At 44.0% G+C, this 22,420-nt stretch overlaps 1 protein-coding gene across 3 annotated transcripts in view; it reads right to left on the minus strand.

Annotated features, from left to right (window-relative positions):
* DPP6 (dipeptidyl peptidase like 6) overlaps positions 1 to 22,420 on the minus strand; it is an 867,370-nt gene that overhangs the window by 305,158 nt on the left and 539,792 nt on the right. For all 3 annotated transcript variants that reach the window (XM_029921134.1, XM_029921141.1, XM_029921139.1), the window contains exon 2: positions 19,036 to 19,150. In XM_029921134.1, the coding sequence (XP_029776994.1) occupies positions 19,036 to 19,150 (115 nt within the window). The remainder of the gene's footprint in view (positions 1 to 19,035; positions 19,151 to 22,420) is intronic.

Consider the following 22,420-nt stretch of genomic DNA (forward strand, 5'->3'; position numbering starts at 1 on the left):
AAACCGTGAGATCATGACCGAAACCAAAATCAAGAGTTGGACACTTAACCGACTGAGCCCCCCAGGAGCCCCACCTAGCATATAGGTTTATTACATCTCCTATATGGTTTCTTTCTTTTGGCCTCTCTGGATGTTATTGATTATTGAAGTTGTCAGAAAAGTCATGTGTTATTTTGCGCAATGATTGATTTCTTAAATATCAAATAGGATTTATGTGTGTAAAAGTCTTTTGAAAATTACAGAATGATACCTTTCAAAGCGGCCTCCTCCTTACACCTGAGTCTATGTGGAGCTGTCCCAGGTGCTGAACAAAATACGGTAAACCAAACCCAGTTCTTCCCTGTAGGACCTTTCCATCTGCAAATGAAGCAGCCCCGTAAAAAGACACACGGCTGCAAACAATGCATTTCATATGAAAAACAAACAATGAATATTTTAAAGATCACCAGTCATCGATCTAGTGAAGTTACACGGTGATCTAGTGATTAAGAAATATATGTGCAACTAGTAGATGAAGAAGTCGAGGGGATCTAGTGCACAGTATAGTGAATATAGAAAATAATGCTGTGTTATAATGCTGGATGTTTCTTAGTGCTGTATCATAATTAGAATTGCTAAGGGATTAGATGTTAATTATTCCCACTGATAAAAATAAATGATAATTATGTGACCTGATAAAGGTATTAGCTAACACTTCAAAAGCAATTATATTGCAATATATAATTGTATCACATCAGCGAGCTGCACACTTTATTTTTTTAATTTTATTATTATTCTTTTTAATATTATTTCTGAGAGACAGAGAGTGAGAGAGCACAAGTGGAGGAGGGTCAGAGAGAGAGTGAGACACAGAATCCAAAGCAGGCTCTAGGCTCTGAGCTGTCAGCACAGAGCCCAACGTGGGGCTCGAACTCACAAACTGTGAGATCATGACCTGAGCCGAAGTCAGTCACCTAACTGACTGAGCCACCCAAGCACCCCAGTCAGCTGCACACTTTAAACTTATACAATGGTAATGTGAAATATATTTCAATAAAAATACAATCAATAAAATAAAAACTAAGTGTGAAAACTTCTGAGACATACAATTTCTTAAGCATATAGTCAGAAAACAAACAATCCTATTAAAACTTAAACTTTATCTGAATAAGCTTCGCCATCAGAGGATGGCTCCAGCCCACATTTTGAGGCATCCATGCACTGACGCAAACCTGGTGTAAAAGATGAAAAAGGTCGTTTATTCGCTTTCTGAAGAACCCCTCTTCTTATAAACCACCATTCTATTCATCTAAAAATGTGTCTTGCTTTTAAAAAATGAATGCTTTGTTTTTAAAAGGTGCTTTAGACACACGACTTTTGCACCAGGACGGTTGGTGGTGGAGGCGTTGTGACAGATGCCACAGAAGTGCTCCGGTGAAGCCAGAACACTGGGATCCGTCAATAATTCATTCTGGCTCTTTAAGACAGATGCTCACTCCTGGCCTCTCCGGACCTTGGTGACTTGTTCCTACATCCGACTCCTAGGTAACAAAAGCACTGAGCAGTACTGCAATGCATTTCAAAGATCCTTTGAGGTGGGGACAAGGATGGCTGTCAAGCCCCAGGGACCAGGCTAGGCTGGAAGAATCGCAAGCGAAGACTTTAAAGAGCTCAGAGAGCCCGGATGTTGCAAGAGCATTGGTGCTGAGAGCAGGGAGCTGGCCCTGACCAGGGGGAATGAAGCGGGAGGAGTTCTGGAAAGAATTCCCTGAGGAAGGCGCCTGCTAGCCAGGATAAAGACACAGAAGAACATCCGAGCTAGAAGTGGCGTGAAGGTGTCGGCGAATGCAGCCTTGTCAGGAAACCATGGTGCCAGCGTTGGGGCAGGAGACAGGGTGACGGGCAAGGTCTAGAGATGAAGGCAGCTTCTCCCATTATATTTCATATTCTCAAGTTTCACTAGAAACTGTCCACTTGTGGGGCATCTGGCCGGCTTAGTTGGTTGTGTGTCTAGTTCTTGGCTTGCCTTCCGGTCATGATCTCAGGGTCCCTGGGATTGAGCCCTGCTTCGGGCTCTGCGCTGACAGTGTGGAGCCTGCTTGGGATTCTTGGTTCCCCTCTGTCCCTCCCCTACTCTCTCTCTCAAAATAAAAAACATTAAAAGTAAGGTAAAAAACAAATGACAAAAAACAAACAGAAAACGTCTACTTGTGGATTTTATTTAAAAATCGTCCTTACTAGCGGGTAACACTGTCAGTCCAAGACTTATCGTTCTCCTTCTCAGGATGTTGCAGTAACGACCTTGTTTGTTATTGCTTCTCCTTCATCGGAGCCTGCCTTCCTGGGCGCAGGCGCACCCTGTGTGAGAGCTGCGGGGTCCCACCGCCACCTCGCTGGCTGTGTGCCCCACGCTTTCATGTCTTTGGGAGCATTTGCATGATTCCTTCCATTCGATTTTCCACTTTCTCATTGTTTTTAGCATTATTTGGATTGCTTCATCCTGCTACTCACTTTTAAAATCTCAAATAAGTACATTTCAGTTTGTAATATTCCTAATTAGCTCCTGTTCAAGATCATTTACTCTTCTAGGTAATAAGCTCCTTTATGACACCGATAATTTTTTAAAAACCCTAAAATGTCATTTTCTGATTTCCCTATTTATTTATATGTCTTTGGATTTAAGTTCTCGTGTGTGTTAAGCTGGTGTTCTGCTTTGCAGGGGAGATTTTCTGGGGGCCCTTATGATTCCTACTTGTAAACTTCTGCCCTGTGGGTGTCCCAGATCACGAGAGACCCCTGGTGGTGTGGCTGGGAGCAATGTCCTGGGCACTTTGAGGGTCTGTCTGGGCCTCATGCGGCCGTCTGGGCTGGATTCTTTGCCCTTCATGGTTGATGTGATTCAAGATCCTCTGAGCATGAACCCAGTTTTAAGGCAGGGGCACCTGTCCTGTCCTTGGCCCTTTGTGTCACCAATATCCTGGCCCCTCCTGCTGGGTCTGACGTCATCTTCTGCCCCTTGAGGCTGGTGCCGTAGGTTACTACCTGGTCCTTCTTTTGAAGACACTCTTTTGCTCCAAGTATATAAAACACTCTTGTTTTTGAGTGCAGCTATGTTTTTATTTATTTTCTCTCATTTTTACTTGCTTCAAACCAAAAGGGTAAGATTTCTGGGCTCAATTTGCCATCTTAGACCAAAAGTCACTGTACAAATGGAGATACATGAAGTGGCCCGTGGCTCTTCTGGTTTGGCTTTCATCCTGGAGGTAATCTGGGGAGAGGTTTCATGGAGCCCGACAGCCGGATGACCACACAGTCTTGTGATGCATCCCAGTCAGCTCACCGGCCCACGAAGGCACGGGGCCGTTATCTCCATGTAGGTCAGAGTGTGAAGCAAATTGTCCCGGCCCCTCCCTTCCCGGTGCTTGTTAAACAGTTCTGTTGTTAGGCAGCACAATTACTGGAGAGCATTTTGGAATGTTCCTTAGAGATTTTTAAAATTAGCAATCAATTCTACCACCCTACAATGGATTAATGGGAAGCATAACCTCTTGAGGCTTTCAATCACTTCAAGTAGAGGTTGGCTACTGACAAACCCAATTTAGGAACAAAGAAAATCTGGGCGATTAGTCAGAAGTCTCTTGTTACTTCTGCTTGTGTTAGAAATTGGAATAACTAACAACTCGGAAAGTGCTTTGCAGTCTTGGGAGGACACTGACGGTTTTAACTCTTGATCCTTGAGGAAAGAGGAGGGAAGAAAGCCATTTTACGGAAGGCAGACCGGAGCTGCTGCGTGGTCACATGGCTCCTCCAGGGATGTGGGGGGCCGTCACGCTGCCTTAACCACATTTGCAGGGAAATCTGAACGCTGACATTATTCACAGATTCCGGCTTGTGTATACCTGGTCCAGAAGCAGGATGCTAATTAAATTATAAAATACAGAAAAACCTCAGGCAGGTAATGCTAATGATAAAACACTGAGAAAACATTACATTCTCTGGGTTAAAAAAGATTTCCGTAAATAAAGGAAAAGTTTAAAAAGCCAGTTTTTATGGACAATTTCCTTAATTAGAAAAACGTAGCCTCCACATCAGATCCACACGAAGCACATGACAACGGTGGCCCGCAGCGATGTGTCACGTGGCAGGTCATGTAGAGATTTCAAACTCCAAGGAGACAGAGACCGGTGGATGGCTGGATATGGCTTCACAGGGGAGGCAGATCTGAACCTCAGCTCAGAGTCAAAGGATTTAGAATAAGTCACTGTGAACATGTGCATGTTACTTCCACAGAAGCTAATAACAGCTGTTTGCTTTCATACACACGTCCGAAGAACACGTGGAAATCAAAGAAACTATCCACTTTTCAAAGTCTGAGCCATTAAGTCACAAGTTCCAATGACCCAGGTTTTGCTTAACAGCAAATGGCTGCTACTTGTTTCATTATTGACCAACCAATACGGACGTCTGTGAGCTCAAGGACAAGGCGATGAAAACACGAGCAACCTGCCCTTTCACGTTCGCTGAGTGGGCGCTCTGTGTCGGGCACCAGCAGATGCTGGAATCCATACTTCCCGTTAGACGTTTCCTTCTTTTGTAAAGAAGTGTAATGGACGCCATCTACTGTAGATGATACTGCTATGTCCTTGGGGCGCGTGCCACAGTGAAGGAAGAAATTTAGTCATGCTTCACGATCAACAACTTCAAACGATGAAATTTAAACCAGGGAGCATGTTTACCTACAGGCTGCAACATGGATGACACTCACCATCTTCAATAACTTGTTCCGGGGACTTGGGTGTCGCTATTTGGGACTTTTGAGCTGATGAGTCTTTGAAACTTGAGTGGATGCCGTATGTGTGGGACTTCTGCGGACCTTAGGGTGGAGAGAATGTACTGTGTTTGTGGCATGGATGGGACTCTTTAGGGGCTGGAGGTCAGACTGTGCAGGCAGATTAATGGCCAAAGATACCCAGGAGTCCTGGTTATGGACCAAACTGCACCCCTCTCCCATTCATACGCTGAAGCCTTACCCCACGGTGACTAAACCTGGAGACAGAGCCCTCCAGAAGTCGTTAAACTTAGATAAGATCAAAAAGATGGGGATCTCTTTGAACAGGACCAGCGTCCTTGTAAGGAAAGGGGAAGAGACGGCGGAGTGCTCTCTCTCTTTCTCCCTCTCTGCATGCAGACCCAAAGCAACCTGAGACACAGTGAGAAGGTGCACTCTGCAAGCCTGAAAGAGAGGCCTCCCTGTAAACCAGCTCTGCTGCAGTTTGGCTTTGGGCTTAAGGACTTGAGAACTGTGAGAAAATACATTTCTGTCGCTTAAGGCACTGGGTGTGGGGTGTTTTATTCTGCTAGCCTGAGCCCGCTAACACAATTGGCCTTTCCAAAACGTTAATGTCTAACTTTTTGTTGCCAGCACACAGAAACACAGTATTTGTAGGCCTTGTATCCTGAAACCTCTCTTCCTTTATTTTTTTAAAGTTTATTCACTTATTTAGAGAGAGAGCGAGCCAGCATGTGGGAGGGGCAGAGAGAAAGAGAGAAAGAGAGAATCCCAAGCAGGCTCCACACTGTCAGCACAGAGCCCGACACGGGGCTTGACCCATGAACTGTGAGATCATGACCTGGCCTGAAACCAAGATTCAGATGCTCAGCCGACGGAGCCCCCCAGGTACCCCATTCTGCAACCTTCCTAAACTGAGCCATGTGTTTGATGAACACATTCTAATAGGCATTCGTTTTGTCTTCAATAAGGACGGTTTTCCTGGTTCCTTTCAAATAGAAATAATCTATTAGAATCGCCAAGACAACTGGTTTGCTTAAGAAAGTCAAGGTCCAAGTAGCATAAGGTAAATTGTAGCCACTGACGGATGTGGAGAAACGAGAGTTCGCTTGGCCTGAGTGCCTGCAGACAAACAGGATGTTTTCAGTGAGTGTTCTGTTTTTCAGCCAATTTGCTATTATTTGGTGGGAGATTTTAGTAATGCGAGAAAGGAGGCTGCAAATATTACCCGAAGCTGAGAGGAAGAAAGGGAGATGCCAGGTGGGCTTGGAGGAGGCGGTCAGGCACGCAAACCTCCCCAGCTCAGCCCGCGAGGTCAAGGCACACCCCCGAAGGCCGGAGGAACAAGACATGCATACATAAAGATGCTTTCATATAAATTTAAGAAAGAACCTTAGAAAGGACTTAAAAATGACTTCAAAGGCCTCATAGCAGAGTGAAGAAAGGAGGCGGGAGCCACGTGAGAAGCATTCTTCACATTGCTAGAAGTCGTCTGCCAATACTGACAGATGAGCACTGCATCAAGAGCCACAGGAACAGGGCGCCCGGGGGGCGCTCAGTTGGTTCAGCGTCCGACTCTTGGTTTCAGCTCAGGTCATGATCTCATGGTTTGTGAGTTCGAGCCCCACATCGGGCTCTGTGCTGACAGTGTGGAGCCTGCTTGGGATTCTCTCTCTCCCTCTCTCTCTCTGCCCCTCCTCTGCTCATTCTTTTTCTCTCTCTCCCAAAAAACAAAGTAAATAAACTTAAAAAAAAAAGGATCACAGGAATAAACAGCAGAAAAACTAAAACATGAATCTGTAAAACGTAATGAATCATATCTAGAGGCCAGATCTAGAATTGAGAACACAACAGAAAGTATTACTATTGTCTTGATCTTGGTCGATCAGTTACCAGCTTTTCCACTGTTCACGTTTTCTTAACCATTACCCATCTGCTCACAAGCATCTCCTCACACCCAGACCAGTGTCGGAGCTGGCCTGAGTCTTCCTGACGCGCCAACCCCACGGCCGGCTAATTTAGCTTTCCGAGACGGCGGTGCAGCTTGTCACGTGAACAAAGGTGTGCCGTGCTCCCGACGGGGAGCCGGCCCTCACCCGGTGCTGGAGAGGCGGCTCGGGGGACCCCAAGCGCCCGCGTCCCGGGAGCAAGGTGCCGGGGACGCCATTTCAGGTCTCCTCATCGTGTCACACAGAATGCACTTTTGCTGCTTGGATTTTATTGGCTTTGCTGATGGGTCTGTATTTAAGTTGGCTCCTTCTGCTAATTTTATGGGAATGTAAGTGGAACTCGTGTCTGTTTAATGCATGTAAGTGAAATAATAAACATCAATTAGGCCACGCTGGGGGATGGGTGTTGCCATTTCCTTCCACATTTGAAAAGCACCACATGTACACCTAAGTGTGAATGTGCTCCAGTGCCTCCTCTGGTGGCGGAGATGCTGAAGAACCAAGTCGGAAGCTGAGCGCGGTGGTCGGGAGGGGTGGGAGGTGGGCATGGGTTCTCCCGTGGGGTGGGGCGTGGGGGGGGTCACCATTATCCGTGGCCCCCAGTGTCCAGCACACCTCTTCCTGGCTCTGCCCCCCTGCGGTGGCTGCCTGCAAGCCATGGCGTTTGTGTACCTTTGCCTCACTTGGCCCTGGCTGCTCTACGGCAGAGCAGCACACGGCTGTTCTCTCGCAAGTCTGAAGTCCGTTTCCCTGGACCAGGAGCAAGGTGCCTGCCAGCAGGGGGCGCTCCCTGCGGACTCTGGGGGAGCGTCTCTTCTCTGTGTCTGCAGGTGGCTCTGGCCCACCCCCCCCACCACATCACTGCAATCCCGGCCTCCTGGCCCGCTGCCTTCCCTCTCTGTCTGTTCAGATCCACCTCCTTCTCACAAAGGTGGCCTTAGGGGACAATGTAGGAACCTCCACCCCACCCCCACCTCGGGGTGCTTAACATGACCACCTCTGCCTATGGCAAAAACCACCCTTTCTGACACATAAGGTAACATTCCCAGCCTTTGGGGGAGCCTGTCTCACCTACCAGGTCCCTCAAGGCCTTTTCTGCATTTCTAGCTAACCTGCCGCTTTAGGAGGCATCCTCGGAAAACACAATAATCATACATTTACTGATTAAAAAAAAAAAAGACAGAGTCTAGATAAGGACCAAGCAAGGGAGAAACAGACTGATTAATCTGAGGCTCTGTAAATTATCTCTTAACCTAATTTCTGGTCGTTTTAATACCTCACATAAAAGCATGGATAGCTATTTCATATTCCTCAAATTCCAGATGATTTCTAAATTAACTCCATGCTTTTATATGAGGTATTAAGATATATATGTATACTGTATGTATATATGTATACTGTATGTATATATGTATACATATATATATATATATATATATATATATATGGCAGTTCACACAGGGTTTAAGGTCAAGAGTTCTACCTCCAAGAGCAGGTGGACCACTGCAGCCTAGAACTCAGTCCTCCTCCATTCTCTGACCTGCTTGCTTCGTTGTGGGCAATTTCTCTCCAGTTCCCTCATTTTATTCTATCATCTATTTCTGGGTTCCTAACCTGGACCTGGTAACTCGCCGGAAGATTCCTGAATTGCTGCCTTTGGTTCCTTCCTGGATGGCCAGAGTCTTCCCTAAAATAGCAACGACTAGACTAGACCAGCCCCTTGTAACAGATGGTCCTGAGGCGCCCAAGATGCACCTGGAATTTACCAAGAGGCTCTCATCCAATCCAGGGAGCAGACTAGAGAAAACCAGAGTCCCGGCATAAGGTTTGTCCTTTCTAATGTTTGTATACAACTGTGCCTTTAAAACAGGAGGCACAATGTAGCAAGGCTGTGAACAGGGCCCCTTCAGGGATAAATATGTAGGCACATTTGCCTTCGAGTTTTCCACGAGCATGCATAATAATCGACTGCTATCCTGTAGATAAATGGCTCTTTAGTACAAGGATTCAATAAATAAGCGAGATGCACTTCACAATCCCGGAACTGATGATGCAAAGTCAAAGGAGAGACTGTTAAGATTCTCCTAGGGACCCACTCCTCAGGACTCGGGAAGCTTGCAACTAGCTATAAGGTTAGTAGCGGTGTAAATTACTTTGCTCTTTTATGAGAATCTGTCAGAACTCCCTCCTTCAAGATTTGTTTCAATTTAAAGAATGATTCAAACTCACTGTTCAAGTTCAAGGGAAGTAGACTGCATTTCGCCAAATATTTCGTAAACTGTATTCTTCCAGGGATCAGGAAGACGCGCTTCCCAGACCCCTCCCGGCTGAGGGAGGCAGAGGCCAGGCGGTACAGCGGTGACAGCTTCCTGCTGCCCCCCGGACGGCTGCAGGGAGAGACAGGAGGACGCCAGGCGGGCTCTGGGGTTTTCCCTCCTTTCCTGTGAGGGCAGGAGACATGCCACGTGACGCCAGCGCAGCCACTTTGCCGGCACAGATCCCCGAGCCACCGAAGTACCCTGGACTGGCCGCGTCCAGACTTCTCCTTCTAGGAAACAATACAGCGCCTACAGTTTGAATTATTTTAGTTAGGTTGTTCTGCTGGGGACGAAAGTACTCGGATATAGTGTAACATGTGGGTTCTGGGTAGGCTGATCCTAACAAGGGCCACGGGCGGGCTGACCCCGTACATGAGCTGCCTGTGGTGCGTCCAAATGTCTGTGAGTCCGTACATGCCCTTTTCCAGCGGTAAGATGACTGACGGATTTATGACTTCTGAAATCAGTTATAGCGTATGCGCTGTTGCCAATGATAGGAACCACTGGCATACAATCAATCGCAAACCTGGTGCCTGGAGGTCCTGACCCTCCGATCTGGCCCCCCCGCCCCAGCCTAACTGGACATTCCTTATGGCCCTCCATGGCTTCGATGCCGGACACTCTCTCCAGCCAGCACTCCGGACAGCTTATCATGGCTTGTGGGGACCTCACTTCTTAGACGACCATCGTCTCTACCATCCCCGACCTTCAAATTCCTCATCTTCCAAACATCCTTCCATGAATGCTTCCTGTCGTCCCCGGTCTCTCCTATATTCTGGGCTGTCGTAATAAATATTATCTGTCCTCCCCCCACAGAGCACGCGGTTTCCCTTCACTTTAATCAATTATCTTTGATGAATCTACAGTGGCAGCTGCAACAGCAGCGAAAACAAGTAACGAGTTCACGACCAGAGTAGAAGCTGTTCTTCCCATCGGCCAGCTGGCGGGTGGGCGTGAACAGACACAGAGGAATCTAGAAACAGAACCACAGATGCCCACGTGCACGTGAAGGATCCTAGAGATGGATCATGTGACTGAGTGTCCTGTGACTTGGTCACAGTCATACAGGACAGATGAACGCTGACAAGACTGGATCTGGGGGATGAGTTTAATACAGGAGAGAGACAGAGAAAATGCCTGCAGGGGACGCCTGGGGGGCTCTGTTGGTTAAGCATCTGACTCTTGATTTCAGCTCAGGTCATGATCTCATGGTCCATGAATTCAAGCCCCACACTGGGCTCTGCACGGACAGCGTGAAGCCTGCTTGGGATTCTCTCTCCCTTCTCTCTCAGCCTCTTCTCGTGTTCTCTCTCTTTCTTCCAAAATAAATAAATAAACTTAAAAAAAGAGAGAAAATGGCTGGAAGACAGGACCAGACCACCTATTTCTATATCAAATCATAAGAAACAATAAGGGTAGGTTACTTGTGATGATACATACAGAAGTTATTAAGTTATTGTGAAGCTACTTCGTGATTGTTGGAGGGATTATATATAGATTACGTATAGATTAAAAATTGAGCATCAGTCCATCTTAAAACACAATGGTGAATCTAAACAAAAGAACCAGTTGTTAAAGAATACATCCTACAGGATTAGTTTAATACGGTACAAGCAAAACTTATAAAAGCATGCGAACCTACTCTATGATGTTAGAAACTGGGTTACCTTTGGGAGGATTAGTGATGAAAAGGCAGGGGAGGGGGCTGGGATGCTGGTGACATTTCGTGTTTTGATCTGGGCGCTGGCTATAGGGCCTGTTCAGTCTGAAAACTCATCAGACAATATAATATAAGTGTATTTTAAATAAATGTTTAAGGGACGCCTGGGGGGCTCAGTCAGTTAAGTGTCCGACTTCGGCTCAGGTCATGATCTCACGGTTCGTGGGTTCGAGCCCCGCGCTGGGCTCTGTGCTGACAGCCTGGAGCCTGGAGCTGCTTCGGATTCTCTGTCTCCTTCTCTCTCTGTCCCTCCCTGCTTGCACTCTGTCTCTTTCTCTCAAAAATAAATAAACGTTGAAAAATTTTAAATAAATGTTTACAATGTTTAAAAATCAATTGTTCCAGAATTTTTAAAAAGATAAGCTTTCACACAACGAGGTATCACTACACACCTATTATAAAGGCCAAAGTCCAGAACCCTGATGCCACCAAACACTGGTGAAGACATGTGGCCACAGGAATTGTCACTCGCTGCTGGTGGGGACGCCAAGGTGCGGCCTCTTTGGAAGACAGTTTGGCTTCAAAACGAAATATACGTGGACCATACATTCCCCAATCACACGCTTGGGCATTCACCCACCAGGGGTTGAAACTTTCTGTCCACACACATAAATGCCTGCACAGGAATGTTTATAGCAGCCCTGTTCATAAATGGAAAAGGACACTGGAGACAGAGAAAATGTCCTTCAGTAGGTGAAGGTATAATTAATCTGTGACCTGACAATGGAATATTATTTAGCATTAAAAAGAAATGAGCTGTTAGCCATGAAAAGACACGGAGGGACCTTAAAAGCACACTGCTAAGTGAGGGAAGGCTTCCTACCACAGGGTTCCGACTATGTGACATTCGGGAAAAGGCAAAACCGCAGAGTCTGTAAAAGACCCTCACCAAGGGTTATCGGAGAGGGAAGGATGAAAAGACAGACCCTCAGAGGATTTTTAGGGGAGTCAACTACTCTGTATGAGACTGTAACGGGGGAAACAGGTCACCCCACATTTGTCCGCGGCCATGGAATGCATAACCCGAGAGCGCACAGTAGTGCCAACTATAGGCTTAGAGCAGTCACGGTGGGTCACTGCAGGCTCATCAACTGTAACAATGTACAGTTGGTGGGGATGTTGACAATGGGGGAGGCTGGGTGTGCCTGGGGGCGCAGGGCATCTGGGAAAACTCTGTGCTGGCTCTCAGTTTTTCTGTGAACCCAAATGTGCCCTAAAAAAGCCCAATTTTAAAACCCCGTGGAAATTTTATTACAGGACGTCCTTTGTTACCTAGTAGCCCCATCTCCGAACTGTAAGGTCTCTGTGAAATGTGAACTTTAAGAAATGACACAAAGTCATTTCATCTTATTTTGACTCTGGTGTACATTCAGAACACGTGATTAAGTGTCTGACTTGCCCGTACCTACTCTGTCCTATTCATGAGCCATGATGGCCAATTTGTTAGATTTCACTCCCTCTCAGTAAAGCCTAGTGGGTCCAATTGAAAATTTAAAAAAGGTAAATAAGCTTAAAGTTAGCAAAGCAGTTACACACATTGGATGCAAACTGTGAAATCTGAACGCCATAAAAGCCGTCTCTATGTTATGCTCTCACCAAAAAGACTAATGAGTCTTATAGTCGGGTAACCTCTGCTTGGCCTCAGCGCAGAGTCTACCATCACCGTGACTTTCAGTTATACGCTGCTTGAAAGTGTTCTGACATTTCCCATCAGAAACTACTGTCCGTCTTCTCTAATGAGAAAATCCATAAGGTCAAATGTCTGTGATGTTTTCATGCAAACATGATCCTGATGGGTTTTTCAGCTCCTACAACAATAACTGTGGTGTTGGAGAATGTCAGAGTCCTTTTCATTGGAATGCAAGACCTGTAGCTACCAAAAAAGGCATACACCTTGCGTGACCTAGCGTAGACACATATTTAATATCTGAAAATTAAAAAAAAAAGGTAACTTTGAGCCTATTATGCCAAAGAGAAATTTAGAAAAGAGCACAGGCTAGCAAGGGAGAAATGAATGACAAAATTGAAAAGGACACATTCTCATTTGGCTAGTCCCTTTGGAAGTAAGATTGCCTTAAACACTTTTAATTTGATTTTTAAAACATAAATTGTGCATAACTGGTGGCAATTAGACTGCACTACAGAACAAGGTGCGTGTCGTTCAGAGGGATTACCACGTGCTCCTGCAGGATCCTGGGCCATGACAGGGCCTCCGTGGTGATTCTTCCCACAAGCTGGAAGGGGGACCCACATGCACGTGGGAACACTTCTACCAAAAGGCTAAATCCAATGAATTCAGCATGAATTTTGGGGGCAAGTAGAAAGCAAGTACTGCAATCTGAGTTTCAACAAACCAGAAAAGAAGACTAGAAACAGGTAGTCCATGAAAAAGATGATTTTTTTTAAAGTACATACTGCAATTTCTAAGTCTACCAAAATGGAGGCAAGGCTGGGTGGGAACACACCCGAGATGGTGTGCGGGGAATTATTATCCCAAGGGCCTTCCTCTTGTTAAGACTACACTCCGTCTCTCACCCACTGGAAGCCACTGCTGTCCCTAATCGTGTCCACAGTCTTCTAGGTCAATGACTCAGTGATATGCACAACTCAGCTGGCCTTACCCAAGCCTCGACTAAGATTTTGGTTCTGTTTTTGCTTCCTGATTGCCCTATTGTGTCATTCTCCGGATGAGTGTTCCTTCTGTCTCTTTTAGTGGACACGAAGCTCTCATGAAGAGCATTTGTGTCTCCCTTTCTCACGTTTCACCCAACACTGAACTCAAGGCTCTTGGCCCCCAAGATGGGATCATTAATGTGTGACCAACGAGTATGCACTACTGGTAGACGTGAGGATGCTCAGTGTGGTCGTGAACTTGAGAAGGCTCTGGAGCTAGGCACAGGTTAAGGGATTTGACATTCTCTTTCACTGGACGGAATTTTCATTGTCAAAACAAAAGCCAGTGCTGCAGGACAGCAGATGCAGAAAGCCTGTGAGAGAGAGAAGGGAGCAGGAGGCTATGGAAGGGGCGTGGTTGGTCATCCTAACCCTACGGCATGCAATCCCTGAGCGGCACAACTTGGAAAAAGATATACTAGCTGTGGAAGCCCAACAGAACCAAAGGGTTAGTCAGGGCTCAGCCACATTTTTATTTTGACAGAAGAATAAAAGAAATTCTGCTCTTTAAAGCCTTTTCTGGAATTCGGGGATTCATCACAGCCTCACTGCCAGCAGATGCCTCTCGCTCATTGTCGTTGCCCCGACAACTGGCCTCCAGCATGCAAAGAGGTAACGGCTTCCAAGGACGATGTTCTCTGTTGCAGATGGCACACCCATGCCGCTGCCCAAAGGCTGAATGTCAACGACTCTCAGCATCAGCGGCTGCATCGGGAGGCTAGGACATGCTTCCCTGGACATCGGAGAAGGCTGAGAGACAGCTCTCCGTGTGGCATTGCACGGACACAAGGTGAGAAGGCTTCTAGGACTGGCTCATAATTTATTTGGTCACAGCATTTGCAACCCAGCTTCATTTCTGGACCACTGGTGAGAAAGAAGCTCCAGGCTGTCCTTGTATCTCACTCTGAAGTGACAGCCGCAGGACCCATTAGACTCTGGGTGATGCGAACACTCACGTGTGCCTTGGGAGGTCAGATGTAACTCAAACTACCCAGAACACTGTGGCTTTCTAAGTCCCAAAGCCACTGCTGGGCCACTGCAGAATCAGCTGCTCAAGAATCATTTTCTCATATAAAGCACAGTTCTGGCTCAAAGAAAAGCAAAGGTAGGAATACGTATCCACAAATCCTCAGGGAGACCGGACTCCATCTACATGAACTAAAAATATGTGGTTGCTGATGTCCCCAGCTAAGGGGAATCATCATCAGCCAATCACAAAATAGAACAAGTACTATTGTCTCACTAGCCCTCCCCCTTAGTCAGATTTCAGTGACTGAAGCAACTTCTTCCCAATAATCAGAGGCACCATATTGAATCCTGAGTCCAGGTGCCCCAGCGACCGTGGTGTGCTCATAAAGCACGCTCAAGGAGAGACAACACTCTCCTTTCCAGAACTGCTACCTGATCCTCTTCCTATGGTCGGCAGGTCATCCTGGTACTTTAGTATGTATGTGGCCACATGACACCAGTGGGTTTTTTTTCCTCATAATTTTTCCACCATCATTCCAATGAATAGCTCAAGTGAGATAAAATTCACTTACTAGAAAGTTCTACTTTATGATATGTGCCGTTCCATCATTTTTAATGTGTGAATAGAGTTGTGAATCCATCGCCACTATCAAATTCCAGAATATTTGCATCATCCCCCAAAGACATGTCATGATGCATCCAGATGAGCTCATCAGTTGTATCAAATGTACCATCCGGTAGGGATGCTGAGAACCCCAGAGGCTATGCATGGTGGGAACTGAGGGCATCTGGGAAATCTCTGTGCTTTCCTCTCAAATTTTCTGTGAATCTAAAACTTCTCTAAACCTATATCATTAAAAAAAGAGAAAGAACAGCCTCATACTTACTAGCAGTTACTTGTTACTGTCCCCAGCCCCAGACAACCACTAATCTACCTCTGTCACTATGGATTCACCCAGTCTGGTATCATACAATATGCGGTGTATTGTGCCTGACTTCAGTCACTTAGCATAATGTCCTCAAGTTTCACCCATGTTGTAGCCTACGTGAATAATTCATTTTTATGGCTGAATAATATTCCACTGTATGGACATATCACACTTGCCCATACTTGTTTACATATTTACTAGGTGACAGACACTGGGTTATTTCCACCTTTTTGGCTTTTACGGATAATGGTGCTGTGGACATCCACGTGTGAGTTTCTCCATGAACATATGTTTTCAGTCTTCTTGGGTATATTCCCGGGAGTGGAATCACTCAGTCATATACTAACTCTATGTTTAACTTTTTGAGAGACTACCAGTTTTCCACAGAGGCTCAACAGTTTCACCTTCCTACTAACAATGTTTAAAGTTTCCAATTTTTCCACATCTTTAACAACACCTGTTACTTTCCCTTTTTTAATCCTCGTGGTTATGAAGTGTATACCATGAGTTTGATTTGCATTTCCTTAATGACTAATGATGTAGAGCATCTTTTTTTATACTTATTGGCCACATACATTTCTCTGGATCAATGTTTTTGAAATCTTCTAGTTGTTTTTAATTAAATTATTTCTCTTTTGTTTTGAGTTATAATAATTCTTTATACAATCAGGACATTAGACCTTTACTGAACATATGACTTACAAATATTTTCTCACATTCTTTGTGTTGTCTTTTCACTTTCTTGATAGTGTCTACTGACATCAAACATTTTTAAGTTTGATGAAGTCCAATTTATCTATTTTTTTCTTTGGATGCTTATGCTTTTGATTTTAGAGTTTCAGCTCTTATATTAGGTTGTTGATCTATATTGAGTTGATTTTTGTATATGGTGTGAGGCAGGGTTCCAACTTTGTTCTTTTGTATGTGGATATTTAGTTTTGCAAGGATTATTTAATTTTTTAAATGTTTATTCATTTTTTGAGAGAGAGACACAGAGAGTGAGCAAGGGAGATGCAGAGAGAGAGGGAGACAGAATCTGAAGCAGGCTCCAGGCTCTGAGCTGTCAGCACAGAGCCTGACACGGGGCTCAAATCCATGAACCAGGAGATCATGACCTGGCTGAAGATGGACCCTCACCTGACGGAGCCACCCAGGCGCCCATAGTTTTACAAGCATTATATGTTGAAAAGACTATTCTTCCTCCATTGAATGATCGTGGCACCTTTGTCAAAAACCAATTGGCCATAGATGTATGGGCTTATTTCTGAGCCCTCAATTCTATTCCATTAATCTGTATGTCAATACTTAGACCACTACCACAATATTTTCATTACTGTAGCTTTAGAGTAAGTTTTATAATCAGGAAGTCTAAGTACCTTAGCTTTTCTTTTTCAAGGTTGTTTTGGCTATTCTGAGTCCTTTGCATTTTCATATGAATTTTAGAATCAGCTTGTCTGTTCCTCCAATAGAGGCATTTGGGATTTTGCTAAAGACTGCACTGAATCTGTATCTATTTGGGAAGTATTGCCATGTTACCAAAATTAGATCTTTTAATGCATAAACATTAAATATCTTTCCATCTACTTAGGTTTTATTTAATTTCTTTCACTTATATTTTTTGATTTTCAGTGCACAAGCCTGTACATCTTTTGTTAAATCTATTCTGAAGTACTTTATTCTTTTTGAAATAATCACAGGTGGAACCATTTTCTTTTTTCTTTATTTTTTGTTTTTCTTTATTTTTCTTAAGAGAGAGAGAGCAAGCGAGCAGAGTGAGAGAGAATCCCAAACGGGTTCTGTGCTGTCAGTGCAGAGCCCAGTTTGGGGCTTGAACTCACCAACCGGGAGATCATGACCTGAGCAGAAAGCAAGAGCCGGATATTTAACTGACTGAGCCACCCAGGTGCCCCTTAAGGATTTCTGTATACCAATTCATCCCATCTATAAATGGACATAGTTCACTTTCTTCCTGTCAGGATTTCTTTTAAAAGCTTGTATTACTTTGGGCAGAATCTCCAATGCAACATTAAATAGAAGTGGGGGACTGAGGACCTGGGAAGCAGGAAGCAGCTGCTATTCCTGTCCCTGATCTTAGGGACACACCTTCAGTCTTTCATTTGGGTATGACAAGTATGATGTTAGGTATGGTATTAGGTTGGATAGGTCTGATTAGTATTAGCTGTGGGTTTTTCATACATGGTCTCCATCAGGTTGAGGACTTTCTTTTTACTAGCTTTGTTGAGTATTTTGCTATGAGAGGACTTTGGACTTTGTCAGATGTCTCCTCTGTATCTACTGAGATGATCATGTGGATTCCCTCCCCCTTTATTCTATTAATATGTATGGATTACACTGATTTTCACACATTACACCAAATTTTCCTTCCTGGGATATGTCACATTTGGGGATGGTATATACTCCTTTTTATATGGGGCTGGATTCAGTTGAGACTTTTACATCTATATTCATAAAAGACATTGGTTATAGTTTTCCTGTGATATCTTAATATAGTTTTGGTTTCAGGGTACAGATTACTTTATGTTTTTCATTTAAGATTTGGAATGGTTTAAATGTACATCGTAGTTTGCTTTTTTTTTCTTTTCTTTCTTTTTTTTTCCATAATATTTTGTCAAATTGTTTTCCATACAACACCCAGTGCTCTTCCCCTTAAGTGCCCTCAACCATCACCACCACCTCTTTTCCCCCCTCCCGCTTCCCCCTCAACCCTCAGTTCATTCTCAGCATTCAATAGTCTCTCAAGTTTTGCATCCCTCTCTCTCCCCAACTCTCTCTCCCTCCTCCGCTCCCCCTGGTTCTCCATTAGGTCTCTCCTGTTTTCCTGCTAGACCTATGAGTAAAGTAGTTTGCTTTTTGTAACAATGGAAAAGTTATCCATCTATCTATCTATCTCTACATTTTGATATCTCTTTTTCCACCTTAAGGCCTAATACCCGTACAGTTAATTTGTTGAGGATTAGAGCCGTGTTTTTTGTTCACACAATTATGAAGCTAATATGAGAACAGAATGTGGCCGCAGCGCTTCCTACAACCGCCGTGTGGTGTGTGGTCATCCATCTTGCCGACAAAGCCTTCCTGAGCCTCACCCTTCATCCACACCCACTGCACAGACTGCCTTCTTCCTGAGCTTCCTTACAAAGGGTCTCTCCCTTCTTTCCTGAGACATTCATTAGGGCAGGTACGTGCACGTGCTTGTGTAAGGGTTCTGGTAAAGATTTTTGTGTGTTTTTTCTTTCCTGAGAGATTTCCGACTCTTTCTTCTACTTTTGTTGTTTTGTGAGTAAATACCTAGTAAGTAACCTGGTCCTTAGTTCAGTTTGTGTGTGTCATTTAATCATTTTTAAAATTCATCCTTGAGATAGTGGCCATGAACTCCATGAGATTTACAGAATTATTACGTTTATAATGCCACTGTCTTAAAGCTCAGCAAACATGAGTAAGTAACTATGAATTTTAATATATGCCAAGCATTTCTACCTAGTCAACAACTATATAAATAAATTCAAAGCATACAACATGGATTTTTTTTCATTGAACCATATTACATCATTTAAAAAATGGCACAGTGAGAATTAGAACCTGGGGAAAATAAATTATGTAATAGGTAGTTACTCAGAAGAAAATTCGCAAAGCAAAACTCTGCACTTTTCCCCTTACAGCGACTTGCTTTTCCAAGAATAAATGTAAGTACCTGGTGTCAGCAGTATGACCGAGGTGACAATCAAGGAGCAGATGACCAGAATCACAAGGAGTGCAATGGCTATTCCCTTCCAGTTTCTTTGCGGAGGATTACTCCCCACCAGCTCCTAAAACAACAACAGAAAAGAGAAACCCAGTGAGCGAAATAAGGAAATAAAATAAACCAAATAAATACATTCCACTAAATCAAGAAGCAAGACACAAAACAGTGAATGAGGCATATTCTCAACCTTGAAGTTATGATTAGTTCTTTTTTCTACCCTTCTGCTTCTTGTTCTCACCCCTGTACTTCAACAAAACCTTATCTCAAGAATGAATATGATATTAGATTGTGTTTACAGCACTTCTGTGAACTTAATGTCTCACCACCACGCACTCTGGGTCCTAGAGCACACAGTAACGATGGCGCCTCTCCTTGTTATGGCCAACCTACTAACCCCCATTGAGTCAAACCCAATATGATTACTATCCACCTCCCAGTTCTTTCTCATCTCCCTTTTCATTTATATCCACACCGTGACCAGATGAAACATGTACTTAGCATGTTCTACGTGCTCTGTTTAATTAAACTCTACCCACTGCTCACTCTCATGAGCTTTGTCTTCCTTCTATAGCGTCTCGTACAAGGCGTCAAGATTCCCCAGGTCTCTTCACTGGGTAATTCACTTATACCTATTCTAGACTTCAGCCCCTCTAGGGAACCATGTTTGCACTGTAGCAGGGTGAGGGAAAGGAGGAAGAATCTGGAGATGCTGCGAACGTGTGCTAAAGGTTGGCTAGATCCAGGGAATTAATCAGGCATATTGGCTGCTGAGCCCAAGCTTTCGGTTCCTTTCAAATCAGGATGGTCATATAACTTACATTCCAAGTTTGGATCCTTTGAAATACAAAAGGGCTAATATTTATCAATTAATAATTAATAAATAGAATAGTTTGTATTGATAATAATTGTCATTAATTGTATAAGAGCACCTGGGACTCCCCAGGACAAAAAAAGACATATGGTCTTAAGGCAAAGGGTTTGCTGCGATTTCTGCCCATATACAGATCACAAAACATTCTTTCTTATAAATGTGCCCATGATTATAACTCGTATTAACTCCAGGTCAAGATGAAGTAGAATAGAGATGGCCTCAAAAAGTAGAGAACACAAAACTCAAATACAGCCTCACCCAAACTGAAAGTTTTTTAGAATGTAGTACATTTTTGCAAATCGAAATAAAGGTAGTATCAAATGTAGGATGCCAAATAATTAATTGTCTGGCATGCAAATATTCAATTTTGTCTGTACAGGTTATCAAACTAAGAAAAATTCTGAGGGCCATTATGGTCTTAGCAAGAAAGAGTTTTATAGTTGTTTAGAAATTTCTGCCAATCTTATTTGCTACCTAGAATCCATCTACTAAGAAGTGGCTTGTTAGCACTTAAAAATGACAAAAAGTTGTGCTGAGTTGATTTCATTTCTTACTGGAAAGGATTTCTATGTGAGAAAATCACTGGCCAATAACAAAGAGAAGTGATCAGATTTTGCTGATTCTGCAGCTTTTCACTTAGCCCAAGTTTACAAAGAAAATTTGAAAGTTCCCCAAATTTGTGAAAAGCATAAATCTTAAAGCAGTACTATTCATACGACCAATACTGTGCACAGTCTCTCGCACACCCTTGCACACCGCTCCGATTCCTTGCACACCGCCCTGATTCCTTGCACACCGCTCCGATTCCTTGCACACCGCCCTGATTCCTTGCACGCTGCTCCGATTAAATCCCAGGGTAATCCTCAAACCAGAATATTTGAATATTCAAGACCAAATCTTATTCAAGATCCAGGGTGATAAAAGTCATGTTATTTATTGTCTTCATGAGCTCAGATAATTGATCTCATCTAGATCTTGTTTATAATAATACGTTAGAATTCTAAACTCTGATTTAAACACATCTATTAGATGCACTGGTCACAGCTGATAGGCAGAAAGAAGCCAAGACTTTTGCCTTGTGTCGATTTATTGACCAGCTACTAGTGCAGCAGAGGTGAACTTGGACCCATGTGGCAGTGACAGAGGCCCTTCTGGGACTCAGTGGGCCCTTTCCCAGCCCAGACGCATCCACAATGGGATGTCCAGGTCTAGGCTAGATGGGGTCAGAGACGAAATAGAGAGTGTCTGCTGAAATGACCAGAAGATGGAAATGTTTGCAAAACATGTCACGTGAAGTGAGGCTTGAAAGAAGTGTTCAGCCTCAAAAGTCAAATACTTAAGAGTCTTCATCCACCAGAACCATCACATGGAAGAGAGAAGAGACTTATTCTGTACAGCTCTGGAAGGTAGAGCTGTGTTTCAGGACAATTTTAAAACTCCCAACCATTTAATATTGCCTAACAGTAGAACGGGCGGCTTCACCAGGAAGTGAGCAGGGTAGTGAAAACCTACAGATCCTGGAGTCCACTCCCCCAGAAGGGAAGGTGGGAATAAATAATCTTAAAAATGCCCAAGACAGTAAAAGTTCTATGAACACATATAGGATGGAAAAGAAAGATGCAGAGCTGTGAAGTTGTTCCTCTGCGTGGAAAATGAATCGGAGTCCAGAGACTTTTGGAAAGGGACAAAGACTGCTTCCTGCATGTTCACTGGACTAGGAAAATATTTGTCACAGAAAATCAATTCGGTATGTATTACCGAGTGGGAGAATGGACAGTAGATAACCAAACAGGCATTGACAGCACGGCCCACTCACGGGAAGTGATTCCGGATTGCTACGCCATTTCTTAAAGACAGGTGCACCTTATTGCCCGAAAGACAATCCTGTGTGCAGGATTCCTACACACAGAAACAGCAGGGCAATTTTACCCACAGGAAAGGAGACATTCTTTACTGAATTCCATTTTCATTTGCCAAATTTCACTTTTCAGAGCACAGGTAATGTTTTCTAACTTACACAAACAACATTGTAACAATAATAATAGGAAACAAAGGGAGGAAGAAAGAAATCACCAATGATCTTGCTAATCCAAGACAACAAAAATGTTCACTTTCCCTATTTTCTTTCCTAGCCATGGCCTACACGCACGTTCAATTCTACCTGGGAGCACCCGAGCCTAGAGATGGGGTTTGAGTTAGAGTGCAGATTGATACGTGCGTCTTTGAACGTCTCATGTGGTTCCCCAGATTCACCTGACTTCCTCTTCTTAACTTGCAGGAGCTGACTTATTGAAAATTTGAGTAGAGCTGACCCTGCTTCCCATGAAGGACGAGAGAAGTTAATAAATCATCCCCTGAAACGTTTAACTTCAGTAGTGCATTTCTCAGCAGAATTATATATTTTTGCCTGGAATGGTGAAAATGAGGATATAATACATCCCCTGTTCTGCTTGGTACCACATG

Source organism: Suricata suricatta, chromosome 2 (assembly GCF_006229205.1).
Source record: "Suricata suricatta isolate VVHF042 chromosome 2, meerkat_22Aug2017_6uvM2_HiC, whole genome shotgun sequence".
In the NCBI taxonomy this organism is placed as follows: domain Eukaryota; kingdom Metazoa; phylum Chordata; class Mammalia; order Carnivora; family Herpestidae; genus Suricata; species Suricata suricatta.